General features: G+C 38.4%; 1 protein-coding gene across 3 annotated transcripts in view; it reads left to right on the top strand.

Annotated features, from left to right (window-relative positions):
• The window catches only part of uacab (uveal autoantigen with coiled-coil domains and ankyrin repeats b), a 39,544-nt gene extending 22,915 nt beyond the window's left edge, over window positions 1–16,629 (top strand). For all 3 annotated transcript variants that reach the window (XM_056756392.1, XM_056756408.1, XM_056756400.1), the window contains exons 3-19: window positions 1,267–1,355; window positions 1,723–1,787; window positions 2,956–3,013; window positions 3,417–3,487; window positions 4,142–4,248; window positions 4,401–4,582; window positions 5,165–5,202; window positions 6,045–6,092; window positions 6,727–6,834; window positions 6,913–6,945; window positions 7,094–7,186; window positions 7,313–7,343; window positions 7,464–7,513; window positions 9,449–12,133; window positions 12,223–12,375; window positions 14,212–14,277; window positions 14,521–16,629. In XM_056756392.1, coding sequence (XP_056612370.1) covers window positions 1,267–1,355; window positions 1,723–1,787; window positions 2,956–3,013; window positions 3,417–3,487; window positions 4,142–4,248; window positions 4,401–4,582; window positions 5,165–5,202; window positions 6,045–6,092; window positions 6,727–6,834; window positions 6,913–6,945; window positions 7,094–7,186; window positions 7,313–7,343; window positions 7,464–7,513; window positions 9,449–12,133; window positions 12,223–12,375; window positions 14,212–14,277; window positions 14,521–14,592 — 3,949 coding nt within the window. In that variant the 3' untranslated portion in view covers window positions 14,593–16,629. The remainder of the gene's footprint in view (window positions 1–1,266; window positions 1,356–1,722; window positions 1,788–2,955; window positions 3,014–3,416; window positions 3,488–4,141; window positions 4,249–4,400; window positions 4,583–5,164; window positions 5,203–6,044; window positions 6,093–6,726; window positions 6,835–6,912; window positions 6,946–7,093; window positions 7,187–7,312; window positions 7,344–7,463; window positions 7,514–9,448; window positions 12,134–12,222; window positions 12,376–14,211; window positions 14,278–14,520) is intronic.
• Window positions 16,630–17,283: the final 654 nt, after the last annotated feature.

Raw genomic sequence — 17,283 nt, forward strand, 5'->3', positions numbered from 1 at the left:
TTCCTAATACAGCAACACACCCACTTGGTGGGTTATAGATTTGTGCCCACAAGACTTCTTAGATTTGCTCAGACTCACTGGTATTTAAGTAGCCTCAAGCACAGAAAGTATTAATATTGCTAATGTATTCAACACTTATCGTATGTTCAAAGAAATTTTGTGGTTGTGATGTGGTGGAAGACCTGTACCGCATGCAGGTTTTTTGTTTTCAATTTAAATGTGCCCCACACACACCCCACCTCTCCATCCCCCCTCTAAAAATACATAATGTATCTTGGAGCCGCAGATATGCGAGTCAGTCAAGGAGTTGGAGCCAAGCTAGAATGACATGTCTGGGTCTTCATGACCATCTGAGCCTTTCAGTCTCCTAATCACCAGGGGTTATTTACTATTATAACATCCATCGTGTGTTTTTTGTATCCCTATATCTAAAATAATGTTATCATGCTCTGATGTTAAATCAAGTCAGGAGGAAATGGCCTGCAAAATCAATGAGCTGTGGCTCCCTTTAGTTTTCTCTGGAATTGCGTTTTGCTTTTTGATAACATTTTGATAAGTAATGAAATGGCTGTTCTGAATCTAGAAGTGTTGTTTAAATGAAAAAAGTTTCAGAAGGTATATCACACTGGACTTTCGGAGATGGGGTGGCTGTGTTTTCTCCCTGTATAATTAACATTAACACCCTTTTAGTTCAAAATTCTAACAATAGCAACAACTTGTCACACCCGGTGTCTCCAGACTAATGTTTGGTTTATCCATCAATCACTTCGTGCGGGGTTGTTTTAAATCGAGTGTCACTAATCCACATCCCCACAGATTGAGCCACAGTTTAAGCCTCTACATGATTGTCTCCTTGCCATCAACACAGTCTCAAATAATGCTTCCCAAACACGGATGAACTTTTGCTCATTGTTCACACCGTCTCCAAGGATAAATGTGGATTCTCACTCTTGAGGCTTGTGATATTGATTTATCAAAGTTCTCATGCAAATTAAGATTCATGGAGTTTCTTGCAAATGGGTTCATTTGAATATTGCAGTGCTTCCAAAGCAGTTGTAAATACTGACGCCTGACCAACAGTACCAGGATGGCCCGAAGTATGGTCATGCAATGTGTCGTGTTTCCAGTATGCATACGTAATGAAATTTGCTGAGTTTCTGATGAGTTGAATTTCCCTCAATAGTGTTCTCGTTCTCCAAAGCAGGCATAGTTTTCATCATACCACAACTTTAAACTTTCATTCACCTGTGGTTTTTCTCCTTGTAGGTTCCATCTTGCTGCAACCAGAGGACACCTCGACTGCCTTAATGTCATTATCAATCACGGTGTGGATGTCACAGCCACGGATGCCACAGGTGAGAATTCTGCTCTACATGAGTGTTCCTCAACTGGTGAAGCATAATGCTGACATTGTTAAAGTTTTGGTTTGGATTTTTTGGATACACCATGTGATAAAATGTATATCGTTTGAAGTTGCTTTGGATGAAAGCTTAGTTGCAATTTACTACTAAGGTCAGAATTAGTTTGTATTGACAAACCTTTGAAGCCATGAACCACAGTTCTCCTGACCATTAAGCTAATGGACTCTCCGCTTGAATTAAGTCAAGTGGTATTGTGTGGGTGAATAGTCTTAAGACTCTTTATCTTATAGTCCCACTCTCAAAAACATCTAGATCGGTCCACTTTTCCTCCAATAACTGTCACTGATTTGTGTTCCTGTAGGGAAAAATGCCTTACACCTGGCAGCCAGAAATGGACATTCACTCTGTGTGCAGAAACTACTCCAGGTATAACTTCCTTTTAAAGAGAGGTTTGAAATACCTTTGTTTGTGTTGTCCATGTGCTTTTTCTGTAAAAGCCAGAAAATTGTGACTAATTGTGTTGTGTTGCATCAATGTGGGCAAAAAATAAATCCAAGTTAGAAATTTGGATTTTTTTATTATTTATAGTCTTTGTTTTTTATTTTGTTGTTTACACGGCTTCTGGCTTGTTTTACTACAACTACAATGAATTAAGTTATATTTACTGCATACAGTACAAGTTGTACTTATGAATTAGTCCACAAACACATTTCAGGAGAGTTGAGATAGGAAATGACTCTTATCACTTGCTTGTGTTGATTGCTTTAAGAAAAGTCACAGTCACAGTGACTTATTAACTTTTAATTACTTGAACAAAAGAGTTCACTGCATAATTAGATCAAATTTATTAGACAAAAGTAGTGCTTAATTTTATTTATACTCTCTGTTGACATTGAAGTTATATTTCGTCTAACACTTGTTTCATATAATGCGTTATCAGCTACAATTCTCGGCCAATGTCCTGACTGTACCGCTGAGCAGAAAGCATCGAGTGAGTTGCTGAACGAGAGTTTTTGCTGGGTGTCTGCAGTGTTGACAGGCTCCCCGCACTGTAACCTGCCATCTATATTTCTCTGCCATCATCATGTGCAATTTGAGCCTGGCTCCTGCAGCACATCAGATAGAGTTACCCAGGACGCAGTTAGCCAACACGACCATGTGACCCTGATGCTGGTTTTGGAGGCCGTTGCTAGAGCAAAAGGGGTTTTTATAGTGACTAGGATGTCGGGGCGAAAGGGAGGAAAAGCAGAAAGGATGGTCGAGAAAGTAGGACAGAGAGAAGATGAAGTGACTGAAAAAGATTTTAGAAAGAGGAGAACTGGAGAATGAAGACATTGTAAACAGTATCATAGCGACACTCTCCATTGCTTGACCTGGTTTCACTTCACAAACTCTAGTTGGAGTACATTTTTTCAGAACTTCAAATATCTGTGTCGTTTTGGTCTGTTGTCCACTTCTTTCTTCATCTATTTAACAGTAAAAAAGCAGTCAACCCTGATGACATTCCCTTTCTCTGTCCTCTGACCTTTTGATGCTTATTGGCCATGAAGTCTGTTAATGTCCTGAATGTGTGTGACAATGTTTTGTGTTTCAGCACAACTGCCCATTGGGGAATGTGGACCTGCAGGGAAGAACCGCTCTGCATGATGCTGGTAAACAAAAGCTTTTACACTGTTGATGTTGAACAAACTGCAGTTTGCTGTTTTCACCTTACTTTCTGGTTTCCTTCCTTCTCCCTCTGGTTTTCTCATTGCTTTACCTTCTCTTCTCTTGGTGTTTTCTTCCTCCTCCAATGTGTAATGATGAAGTGGAGTGTATGATGTTTGAACGCTTGAGTGGGATTCTTTGAGGCAGATGCAGTCGTAATCAATAAGATTTAGCTTAGGGAGTCATTTTCCTTTTGCCTCCGAAGGCTTTCATGTACGATTTAAAGCTCTTTCACTTACCTAGTGGAGTATTTTATTTATTTATTTTCAAAGGTGATATCAATTGAATCAACCGAATCTAGTTTATACATGGGAATTATTATAAAAAAGATGGTTTGTCTGTTTTCAGTTATGGCCGGCTGCTCCTCCAGTGTGAAGCTGCTCTGTGATAGTGGGGCATCAGTCAATGCCAGTGACTTTGTGAGTTGATAAGTGCAGTTTTTTCACAATTTATGTATTGATTTTATTTTAATTTATATACACATCAGTATCTTATAATCTAAAGGTATATGTTGAACTGTTTGAAATTAAACTATAATTTTAGTGTGCCAATATACTAGTATTTTTCCATTAGAAAACTATAATTTTATTTTCAAATATTTTTTTGAATGAATGGCTTGAAGCAAATAAGAAATCTCTTTAAAGTCACCATGAAATCAAACAGGAAAATTCTAAGTGTTATACACTTAGTGTTGCTAGCCTGGTAATATTTACCGATATTGCAGGCCCTCAAATTAAACGTAATCAAACGACTACTCGACAACAAGAATATTTGTCGACAATGTCGACTAATCGTTTCAGCCCTAGTTTGAAAAAAACATTTTCTTCTTTTCTTTCGTTCATTTTAGGTCTAACAGAAAGTGTGAATAACATTTTGATTTTATTATTTTAAAATAATTTATATAGTTACAACTGTATTATTCCATCGTTTACTATTCTAAGATGTGGAAAATTATACAATAAATAAAAAAATAAGTAGATGCTTAAAAACATTTAAACAGTACAGTTTCATTCATCATGTGGACTGTTATGTCCCCTAAGTTAAGACTGGTGGTGTGTTATACTGTTTTGTAGGATGGTCGAACCCCATTGGTGCTTGCCACCCAGATGTGTCATCCACACATCTGTCAGCTGCTGCTTGAACGAGGAAGTGACATTATAGTCAGAGACAAACAGAATAAGTGAATATCACATTCATATTCCTTGCTATTTGGTCTTTATTTGCTTGTGTTATAATGCAGATTGTCTAATAGTTCAGAGTTTACTGTGGATGTCTTATTGATTGTATCCTCATTGCCTGTCATAATGAAATGTGTACTTCATGTTTGCACAGGACCGCATTGATTCTGGGTTGCGAATATGGTTGTAAGGATGCTGTGGAAGTTTTGTTGAAAAACGGTGCAGATGTCACAGCCATGGACTGTTTCAGCCATGACAGTTATCACTATGCAAGACTTGGCAAAAACCAGGAGCTGGTCTCTCTTGTAAAGAGTTACCTGGACAGTGCCACAAAAGGTAGGACCCCTGTTACCATTATGTTCTTGCCAGCATGACATAGTCTGTGTATACACATCCACAGTGTCTCACTTCAACAGAACATATATGGTTGTAATAATAATGATTAAAAAAAAATCTGGATTAAGATTTGTAAATGTCTCAATGCATTACTGCTCATACTTTCATGCATTTTTTGTGTCACCTCTCAAATGCCATAAAAATCCATAATGAGCTGTGCATTTTCAATTCATAAATGCTTTGATCAGAATCGGTGCGTTCAGGCTTTACATTTCATCAGTATGCGCATTCCCTGGGAATCATACACATTATCTTGTTGTTGTTAACCCTGCATCTGTTGAGCTACAGTAGAGTTATAACTATTTTCCATTTTGTTGTTACGTTTTGAACTAAGGGTTTTATTTTGCATTAAATGTGAATGTTTGAAGTGACAAGTCTTATATAATAGGAGTTTAGAGATCAAAGCCCTGAACATGAAGAGCTGCTAATTCATTGCTCCTGAGAAGGAAAAAAAATCCTCATTCCTCCATGTACATGTTTATATTTTAGCCTCATAATAATTCAACTTATTTGTATTCATAGCAAAAGAGGCTGCAAAGAAGGAACAGAGAAGGAGACAGGTAACACTACATCTTTGTTTTTATTATTTATTATTACACGTTCATTAAGTGTGTTCTTCTATTGCACTTTTTAATGGTACGAGTTCATATTTTCTTAAAAGGAAAACCTTTGCTGTGGATAATTAATTACAAGGAGTATATTAAGTGTCTGAATTTGTATTACTGTCTAAAATGACTGACACAGTATGGCATTACACATACAACACAGTTAAAAGCAGGATAATTTTATGTTATGTTATGTTCTCTTTGTAAAGTCACTGAAGCGGTACAGTGCTGTTTGGCTGAAATCATTCAAATGTGATGGGTTTACATTTTAATTATACAAACCTAGCAATATTAAAAAAAAATCTGATTGGTGAACAGAGAGGGCAATGTCATTTTAAAGCTCTGTTTCTCATCCCACTAACTGTGCTTTCAGCCTATTAATTGAAAGATAAATAGGTATTTCTGGTTAATATAATTCCTTGTCATGTCTCGGGTCTGCCCTCAATGTCTGTTACATGACTGTGCTGTGTGAGCTCCTAAAGGGCTGAAACTTTTACTTGCTACTGCCAACTAGTGTAAAAAATGTCTGCATGATAATAACCTGGCAATGTTTTAATGTACATTTTAAAAGAACGAAGCGCTTTGTAAATGAGACCCATTGTTTTGGGTAAGTTGACCGTATTGTTGACAGGGTGTCATACATGAACAAAAACAATGTGTGACTTAAATGTTTTGTTCCAAAATGTTGATTGATTGTATGGTCAATTATTTTCTTTACCGCTTGTTTGCTATAAATACAAACTCTAAACATTAACAGGAGGTAATTTTATCTAATGGTATTTTTTCTTTGTTGTCAGTTGTCAACTGGAGCAGAAATGGTCTCGGAAAGCTCTAATCGTATACAAGTGAGTTCTTTACCCAGTTTATTAATTTATTAAATCACTTTTAGTGTCACATCATCAACAGCACGTGTGCCGTGTTGAGTGAAAAACTCGGGAGCGTGCCCCAGACAGTGCAGAATGCAATTTAAACGTTTAACAAATAACATTATACACGTTAAGACATTTTACAGAAATAGTATACTTTCATATACACTCATTTTGTCCATAATGATGAATAATGATTGTCTCTCAAACAAGACTGAGGCTTCCTAACTGTTTGTAGTCAATAATGATGTTCATCTGTTTAATTGTTTTGTTTTAAAACAGATTAGACTAATAAAAACTTAATGTGAACTAATTTATTAGAGAATTTAAATAAACATACTGTATAATAAAGCTTGTCAAGGCAGGGTTGGTTAGTAAACTTTTTTTTTAGTTGGGATTTAGTGTTGAGTATACTTTAATTCATGCAAATCATGACTACATCTTAGATTTGATTATACTTTGTAATACTTGGTAAAGGTTTTGTCAGAGCAGCCAGATATTTGCACATTAAATATAATTTGACCATGCTGCAAATGGCCTGTGTTCATGTTTCATCACTATATGACTGTGTGTTTTTAAAGATGCTAAATGACTAACTGTAAATGTTTTCTAGGATCTGGAGAAAAAGAATGAGAGCCAGCATGAGACCCTAAAGAAGTTTCACAAGGAGCAGAGGACTCTGCTTGATAAAGTGAGCACGCTTCAGCGGCAGCTAAGTCAGGTTGGTGCCCGTGCACACACACACACACACACACACGATTCACATTTGTTGTTAACCCGGGTATTTCTGTTTCATCAGGAAAAGTCAACAATGGAGGACATTAATAAAGAGGTAATTTTAATCTCTTTTTATTTCTTAGTCTTATCTTTTTTTCACATAACTTCTTTCACATAACTATAATTCCACTTATAGATTGGTTTGTTTAATGGTTGACCGTTAGTTGTCGAATATGAATCTATATCCTTGTTTTATCCACCAGAAAGAACAACTGAAGCTTTTACTTTCTGTGAAAGAGAAAGAGGAAGGAACTAGAGCCGCAGAGACTGTGAGAGTCCAGCAGCGGAGTCATTTGGTTAGTGGTCTAATCTATTAACACGCACATCAAGCCCTTCTGCTCATTAACTTCACATCCAACAATTTATGATTAAAGTAGTTTCTGATAAAATGATAAGTAAATTGTTATGTTTCTTTTTCTCAGGGAGATTATCCTGGCCAGTCTGTGATCAAAGGTGATTTTATCTACTTTGATATAATAAGTGTAAGGTTGTTCTAAAATGGTTATAGAAAAGTTATGTTTTATATATGTATGGCTACATGTTTATATGAGTGCGTTTATTTTTTACCTGTAGGAAAAGAAAATCTACTTGTTCGACAGTCGCACAGTTTGGATTCTACTCAGGTATTTTCTTCATTTAATCTGCTTTATGATTTGTGAGTCTGTGTTGATATCAGGGCCCTTTTTCACCAAACATCTTAAAATGGCAATCCGTTTTTTTTTTTTTTGAATGAACTAAAACCAAATATTGAGCAAGTACATGAAAGAACAGCGTTTAATACTATGTCATTACCCTTTCTGGAGTGGTCATTTTGTCACATTCGTTAACAGAACAAAAATGATCCGGCTGCTAGCATGCGTGTGGATGCTCGGGGTGACGGGTAGCATTGTACACAGACTTTTCTTAGAAACTTTTACTATTATTCATGCCGCCGTTTTTGTACTTTTACATTTTTAAACGACAAGCAACGCTGACATCTGGGGATTCATCAGTTGTGAAAACCAAGAAAGTACAAACTGATGAGCGTTTACAATGAAAGAGGGAATGTGATAGAACTCGTGCGAAACAAAGAATAAATATTGGCATGGCATTTCAAAGCTGGCGGGAACTCCATGATCTGAAAGGATTGAAAACAGATACAGAAATGGCTTTATTTCTTCTGAACAGAACAGGTAAGACATTTCAAAAGAGAACACAAAAACTGTAGCGCACTTGTGTTAATACAGACAGGTACAGTTTCTTCGGTTGTTATTTCCCTCTTTGTTCTGTTCATTATGATAAATGTAATTTAAGCCCTATTTGCACGGGATTAGTATTATCTGGGGACCTCGTGGGATTTAGAAATGATCTCCCCGAATCTATATTTCATTTGGCTCACTGGCACATAAGTGAAGGCTGTGATTTTACTCAAAATTAAGGACTTATTTTTCGGGAAATGATTACAAGGCTTTGTGTATAGCGTATATACATATTCATATACATATACATATACATATAGTTGTGTATAGTGATATATGACCGCACCTGTCAACATTTGAGACCCATGATTGCGGATCTTTTGTCCGGTTCACGTAACGGGAGACTCCCTGCCGTGTGTTGTCAGGTATGGATATGACCCAGCCTCCGAAATAATATCAAAACACTTCAACACATCCTCCATTTGTGCTATTTTAGTCTGTTAATGTTCTTATTTGTTTCTATCATCTGCTATGTTATCTGTTATGTGTATTATGCGGTTCTGATGTACAGTGAAGATTCTCACCGTTGCACTTTCACAGGCCACACGTGACATACTACTCAAAACATCAGACTCATCCGTGCAGTTGAGCTGTGCCGAATCACAACTTGTGTAAAGAAAATACCTCTGCACATCACTTGCAGTAGCAATTACAAACTGAGATGGCGACAAAGAGGCCATTCATACGGACTGTCACTTTAAGGCTAAAAGCAGCTTCTTAATTGATTATTTTTTTGTGTTTTGAGTTTTTTGTTAAAAATCATGGGCAGGCCTAGCCATGTGTTTCATTGTTGTAGATTTTTTATTTATTTACTGATGTTGAATACAGTGAGCAAGCAGGCTGTGTCAGCTGTGTTAAGCTTAGGAGAGGCAGTGGCAACCAGATAAGTTGCTTTCTCATTTCATTCCAGAAGGGTTTATGATTTATTAGCTTTAAACTCTCAAGGGACACTCTATATTTAGGATCAGCTTTTGTGCAAATGTGGTGGAGGCAATATTGTTGTCACATTAGCATCAGAGACATTATCTCTGTCACCTGGGTAAGAGATCACCGTACACTTAAGAGGCTGAAAAATACACCTACAAATGTTTGGATCAGATCTCTGACTTGGGATGTGTCCTAGATAAAGTTTCCTTCAAAGGTGTTTAGCCCTAGTATGACCCTATAGAAAGAAACCATTCTAGCTCTCCTTTCAAGCTAGTCTTTGCATAAAAAGATTTTGGTTCAAGATTGAATACATAAACATGTATAGGGTGATTTGCTTTGTGAGAAGTGCTACATAATAAAATACTTAATTTCTTATGCTTGTTTTGACTTCAGATCTTGCAGGCAGTGCCTTCTCGATCAATAGCTCGACCCTTGGAGCTGTCTGGACCAGTAGCTGAGGACACAGAGATGCTTCGACAGGAACTTGATTGTGTTTGCAGACAGCAGGAAGCTTCACAACAGGAGGTGGGCTGCCTCCAGAAGGCTCTAGGATGCAAGTCTCAAGAGTGTGAGGAACTGACAAGAAAGTGCGAGACCATCAAGCGTGAGTCAGACCAACAGGTACGTGAACTGGAGGAAGCAATGGAGGATGTGCAGAAAAGGATGCTAGAGTCTGAAGCGAAAGTCAAGCAGCTTCAGGCTCATGTGGTGGCGGTAAAGGAACATTTTAGTAACCAAGCTGTTGATGACCTCAAAGCACAGCTTATTGATGTCAAGGCAAAGTATGAGGGAGCTTCTGCCGAGGTAGGACGGGTCAGGAACCATCTGAAGCAGAGCGAGAAAGCCTTGGAGGAATATAAGAAAAGTGAAGGGCTACTGGCTGTGGAGGTCGAGAGGCTGACGGTGGAGTCAAACGCAATGCAAGAAGAACGTAAGGACATGGAAGAGACTCTATTAAAGATGGAGAGTCGTATGCAAACGGCAGAGGCCAGGCTGACCTCAATGGTTCCTGGAGAGAAATTTGACAACATGAAGAACCTCCTCACCAATGCGGTGGATGAGAAAGAACTGCAGTTGGCAGAGCTAAGAGAAGATTACGACCGCGTACTGGAGGAAGTGGCAGTGATCCACCGGGCAATGGGTGACCGCAGTACCGTCTCACTGCAGGAGCATGAGAGAGTCTGCTCTTCTCTCGAGGAGCAAGGCGCAGCCCTGAAAAACAAACTTGCGGATGTCACTACAAAGTGTCAGACATTAATCTGTGAATTGGAGGAAGGTGAGGATGAAAGGGAACTGCTCCGAGAGGAGCTGCAGGTTCTCACCGACAATCTGAAGACCAAATTTGTCACTTTGGAAAACCATGAGGAGGTCAAGAGGTCTATGAGTCTTGCTGTGGATGAGTTGAAGGTCAGGTTGATGGAAGAGACGGAGAAAAGCAACCAGTTTGAGGAGCAACTGCAGAAGCTGCAGGAGGAGAAATCGTCTCTCTGTGAGAATATTTCTGAACTGAGGAGCACATACATCCCTTGTGAACAGTATGAGAGTGAGACGGCTGCGCTGTTGGCTCGTAACGCAGAATTGGAGAATGAACTTAAAAGCATTTGTGATCAATACCAGGAGAAGGTGAATGAACTTGAGCTTGTGGCTGCTGAAAAAGGATCGCTGAAGGAAAGCATTGACACAGAGTTTGTCACAAAGGCTGAGTATGAGAGAGTGGGGGCGGAGTTGAATGATTCTTTGGAGAAAGCAAAGATTGAAATGGCAATGTTAGAGGAAGAACGCAAAGTGAGAGACGAGGAGTTGCGGAAGTTGAAAGAAAGAAACGCTATGTTGAAAGTGGAGTTTGAGAATGTACAAGCAACAATAGAGAAAGACTATATCAGCCTTGTGGAACACGAGGTTTTCAAAAGCAAAATGACTGATTCTTTATCGGAAGCGGAGGGCAGAGCTAAGGATGCCCACTCAAAGTATCAGTCTTCCCAAGAGAGTGCATCAAAACTCAACGAAGAAATCAAAGCACAAAAGAAAGAGTTGGATACCATCCGAGACACTTTTCAGTCCAAGTTTGTGCCGTTGACCGTCATGGAGGGAAAAGAGATGAACTTCAACACTGCTTTGAAGGACTTGACCTATAAACTTGCCAAGATGGAGGAGATGTACAACAATGAAAAGACCAAAGAAGAATCACAGAGGCAGGAGAATGAGAAATTGAAAGATGAGATGGGATCTCTACAACAGAAACTTCACACAGGACTTGTGTCCACCGAGAAGCACAAAGAAGTAGAGAATCGTTACAAGGACCAATTGGAGGAGCTTAGTCTGAAGCTGGTGGAGTTGGAGCAGCAATATAAAGAGGTTACGATCCAGCGGGCCGAACTGGAAGAACAAAATGCTTTGTGCAACGTCGAGATCTCAAGCCTCCAAAAAAGACTGAACAGTGAGTATGTCCATCTTGAGCAGTTTGAGGCCATGCAGAGCTCTCTGGGTAAAAGCCTGCAAGAGGCGCTACAGGAGTGCGAGGGTTTACGTGAAGCTCGTAGACTGGAAGTCCAGTGTGTACAAGAGCTTGAACAACAGCTCCAGGGTCACAGCTGTGACGAAATCGTAAAGGGCCAATACAACCAGGCTAAGGAGGCTCTGGAGCACGAGGTCAAAGCACTCCGCTTAGCGTTGCGGGAGGAGGAGGAAACCAGCGCGCAGAGGGCTGAGGACGTAGCCACTTTGCAGTCGGAGCTCCTCAGAGTCACGCATGCCCTGGATGAACTCCGCAGCCGTGAAGAGCAGGTGACTGAGCTAAGAGCTGAAAAACACAGGCTGGAGGAGGAGGTCCATGAACTAGACGATAGGCTATCGGGGCTGGATGAGCAATACGAAGATCTGTACAGGGAAATGACCCAGGCCAGGGACGGTGAGAAGAAGGCGAGACTGGAAACTGAGGCCCTGCAGGTAAAGAGTGCCTCAATTGAGAAGGAGATTGGTGAGCTGAAAGAGAGGTACGAAGAGTCAATGGGCACCATCAGAGAACTGCAGAAGAGGATTCAGATGTCCTCAGAGCAGACCGAGCTTAAAGACAAAAAAGTATGATGTTTGTTCATTATTGTTCGGAAGGAGTTTTTGTTAAATGTTGAATATTTTGTCTGATTTACAAGCGACGTTTTGGGTTCCAGATCACAGAGCTGCTGGCAGATGTTGAAAGGCTGAAGCAGGCTCTGAACGGCTTATCCCAGCTGGCTTATGCTGGAAACACGCCCAACAAAAGACAGACCCAACACATTGACGCTCTCCAAGTCCAGGTCAAGAGCCTCCAGCAGCAGCTGGCTGTAAGTAGCTCATGCACGTACAAGCAGATGTTTCTAGTTGTTCCGATGCTTTAAATTCTTATAAGATGGATTCTAGACTATTCTTCTATATAAATAATGACATGTAAGAAGCTGGGACACAGAATGAGTTTGTAGGTGGATTTCTTTAACCCTCAGGCTATAATCTCTGCAGTAAAGAGGATTACAAGAAAAAAAAGCATTTTATTGGCACTGTCATCCAACACTTTGTTATACTGAATTAAATGTTTGTCTTTTTAGGGGTCAAGCCCGTTTGTTTTCTTCTTATTATAATTATTATGATCATGAAGATTTCAGCGCTCAACCCCCATCTTACCCACTTTGACCATCTCATTAAGGTGTTCAGGGTTACTTGATAATTACAATCAGGTGTGTTGTAAAAGGGGTTGAAGCTGCAGACTACAGGACGGTAGCTCACCAGGAGCAGGGTTGGAGATCCCTGATCTAGAGACAGTGCTGGCAAAATGTGATTAGAATATAATCCATATTTGAATGGCTTGTCGACAAATTTGATGAAGAGTGCAGCAAAATAAATTTAAGGCTGTATGTTCGACAAACTTTTATGTATTGATATGAAGCTTGGTATATGTCATCAAGATCTTGACCTGAGGTGACGCATCAAGTTTCGACAGTGCCACTTACCGGTCATAAGATATAAAAATAGCTATTTTTGCTTTTAACTTTTGATATCTTTCATCTAAAATCATGAGATTGGTCTTGATGGTTCCTTGAGTCATGCCAAGTCAAAGCATATCAAATGTTATTAGGCCTTGGGGGTGCCTCTCGGTTCAAATTTTGTCTCAAGTATTTTATTTTACAAATAAAATAGCGTATCACTTCAAAACTCGGTGTGTTTCAACATAACCATATTCTGAGAGGACCTGTAAAGTTTTAGGCCCGCTCCCCCTAGTTGTCAAGAGATATAAAATGAATGAAACCGTTTATAGCATATGAAAAATTCAACATAATATCATTATATTCATATTACTAGACTTGTTGACTGTAGATGAGAAATGTGATACCAAATTTGTCATATCCCACCATACTTCCTATGAGCCATATGTAATTTGATTTGTAACATACTTTTTCGAACTCCTGCAAAATTGGTCTAATTTGCACGAAATTTGGTACATAACATCTTGAGACACTCCTGAAAAAAATTATCAAATGTTTCTCAGATACAGCAAACAAAATCAAGGCGAGCACCCCAAAAGGTCATTTGGCTGTACCTTTGCCTCGCTTTTGTGTATTGACACAAAACTTGGTATGTCCCTTCAATGGCACATCTTGTCTGTATCATTAATACTTGGTCCCAGGGCCACCTAGTGGTCAAAGGTTATAAGCAAATATATTGTGTTCTTAATGTCTTTCTATGTTTTTAAACTTGGTTTTCAAAATCTGATCATCTGACATGTCAAAAATATTTCCCTTTGGGCCATTTTTGGGCTTGACCCCGTAATTGCTGCTTGCAGCTATATTTTAAATAGCTGTAATAAAATAAAAATATAGATTAAATAGCAGAGATTCACTCAGCTTTAATGCAGAGTAAAACCAGGCTAGTGTCTTGACTTTCCTATGAAAGTAAATGTGAAACGCTTCTATATCCAAAGTAAATAAACTATAACATCAAAAAAATATTATAAGGAGTGTTAATGCAAAGGGTTACATGTAAGAGAAACTAAGAACATCGGTCCCACTCTGTTTCTCACACGTATGTTGTGTGTTTGATGGTGCACTTTGTGTTTACACATACTGAATATTATAGTTTGATCTTTGAGGTTATTTATAAAAAACACATTTTCCTTTTTTTCTTAACAGGATGCTGAGAGGCAACATAGAGAAGTGGTTTCAATTTATCGAACTCATCTTCTCAGTGCAGCACAGGTAATTGAGAGCTAATGTGATAAATGAATGTCTGAGTTTTTGTTCTGTTGCAGTGTAAGTTTCCATTTTGCTTTTATGTCAAGGTTGTTTATTAAAAACCTTGTAGAAATTGTATAACTAGTGGTATAGGCCAGATGACATGTCATGAAAATAATTATATTGACTTATCCATTCACCTGTACTGTATTATGAATTCTGAAATCCTATTTATCCAGAAACAAACACTTGTCACTTGTTTTTCAGGGTCACATGGATGAAGATGTCCAGGCTGCCTTACTACAGATCATCCGAATGAGACAGGGATTTGTGTGTTGAACTCAATGCAATAAGACTACCCTGACTTGAATTCATCATTCACACAGTAACTTCCTGTTCATTGTGTTCCGTCTGAACCGAATTCAGGACACTCCAAATTTTTCAGTATTCTGAGCATCTGAACGGTTCCAAAGACAAACAATTCATAATGCCTTTGATTTGGGTAAACTGGTAAACACAGGACAGTGGATTCCTCGGTGTTAATATAATCACACATTTTAGCTTACATATGTCTGCTATTTTCATACTGTAGAGTGATCTGAGGGTTCTGACTGTTGGTTGAAATAATACTTTATATTTTTTTAGAAGTGGCTGAAAGTCAGCTGTGTACTGTAGGTGTAAACTGCACATTCAGGGATAGAAACTGATTTATTTATTTACTTCATGTTGAAAATAACCTAGCTACAGTCTTCTGCGGAAGAACATTTCCCTACCCCCACTTTACCTGTATTGTAGTCTTACCTGAACTACATGTCTATTGTATTTTTGAGGGTCGCATTTATTGAGAAAGATTTTGACATGCTGTTCTTTGCTGACCATCTTTACTGGGACTTTTTAGTGAAAGCTGATCTCAAAACGCTATAGAGACTGTAGCTTTAAAGGAATTGTTTATCCAAAAAGAAAACATATTATCAGTGCCTTGCCTTCTTGTTCCAAACCCATTTGATTGCCTTTTCTGTGGAACACACATTTCTTTTCTAATAGCAGAAAAATATACTGGCCACTCCTTTTTATATGATCAAAGTGAATGAGGCATCATAAATGTCTCAAGTGGTGTATACAACCGGCTATATTAACTTTAAAAATACTAAGTCATATGGGTTTGACAGAGGATAAGGGTGGGTAAAAGACAGAACATACATTTATGCAGAACTATTTGTTCTTGGACTGTAAAGCACACTGGCAGATTTGGGCCAAGTAAGTATTATGAAATGGTAGGACATATTTTTGCATAGTAATTAAATTAACATTACAAAGTCTCTGGTTAATAATAATAATTACAGACTATATTACATGGATGTAATCATGCACATGTACATGAGGACAAGAGTGTATTCAGCACTGTAACGTTCCTTAAAATAATTTGGCCACACCTGTTTGGAGGAGGGTCCCATAATTCTAATGGTCAATAGTGCCAATCCGAAGATCATTGTATACAGTTGCTCCTTTCTGACACTTATCTACACCTGGTTTTCTAACACAGTTTTATTTGGACCCATGTCCAGACACTGCTTGGTGTGTTTAAAATATGTGAGATGTATTCGAGTCAGTGGGGTCTATTGAGTTGATTGATTTTAGTTTAAAGTTAGTTATTGCTTTACTTCTGCAGTGGCAACAACAACAAAAATCACAAAGGAAACTGCAGCATTAGAAATTTAAAGGCAAAATATTTAACACTGAAGACTGTCATAACACTCTAGCCATGATCATTCTGTATCCTGGCTGATATTGCCATCTAGTGGTGTGACTTGGCAGGCCAAGTTTAATGTGTGGTTTTGTGTGGGAGAATGTGATGCATTTAAAATCTTTTGATGCCTCAGAATGTGATTATATCCATTTTTTTCATGGCTTTGTACTACTATTGTTGATTGAACATGTGGTAACTAACTAAATTCAGCAGGACTGGAGTAGAATGGCACAATACAATGTGTTCAAGTTTGCAGAACATACTGTAACTATTGACTCACATACTCTATATTTTTGTAGATCAGTTTTTTTTTCCATTTCCTCATCTTTAATAGAATTATTATTCACACTGTACTAGTATCCTTCCCAGTCAGATATTCTCAGATATAGCACTTGCTAAACTTCCAAACACATGGCTTTGCCAGTATTGATTTTGATTTGGTATTAACTGATTGGTTTTCTTTGTCTGGGACAATAAATTGTGACTGTTTAATTATTTGTGAGTATTACATTCTAACTGTGCTCTTATGATTATCAGTTAGTTTGTGTTTTCCTTCATGGATATTTCTCTTTTCATCTTTTTGTTTTGCAACCCTTTAACATCAATAAAAGTTCCTCTTTTAGACTAAATGGATGTTGAAAAAAGATCCCAGAAGTCTATGTGCCATGAAGTGAACCCTGCCTCTTGGCGGATCTTTCCAGCCCCTCTCACTTACATTGAAGTGAATGCACATGTTGTTTCTTGAAATCCAATCAGATGAAGAATAAGAGCTCATTTTCCTTCATGTGGTTTACATTGATTTGTATTTCTGTGTTTAACTCGTAGATGCATTTAAAGCAAAATGAGATTTACAAACGCAAAGGCCATATTCTCTTCCCAAAAAGGTTTGTAAAGGTTAAAAGAAATAATGCAAGATTCCCGTAAAGTCAATGGTCTTATTTTTTCTCGATCTCCCGCATTTAATTTTTTCACTATATCAACCCCCACACCTTCCCATTCTCACACGTGCTTATTTGATTTTTGTTTCATAGAAAAAAACTTTCTAATCAGACTCTCTCCCGCCTTCCCTCTTAAACTTTTATTTGTTATTTTTTGTCAGATGAGACCGTTATTTGTGACCTGCCCTGCATAGGCTGTTCTCAGCAATTATGGCAAATACAATTCAATCTGTTGGAGCTTTCCCTTTAATCTCATTTCCAGGACTATAAGCAGAACCAGACATCCTCACATCACCCCCCAACATTAATCATGTCCATAAGGATCATGGTGTAACCCCGCCGTTC

This window comes from Triplophysa dalaica, chromosome 1 (assembly GCF_015846415.1).
Source record: "Triplophysa dalaica isolate WHDGS20190420 chromosome 1, ASM1584641v1, whole genome shotgun sequence".
NCBI classification, from domain to species: domain Eukaryota; kingdom Metazoa; phylum Chordata; class Actinopteri; order Cypriniformes; family Nemacheilidae; genus Triplophysa; species Triplophysa dalaica.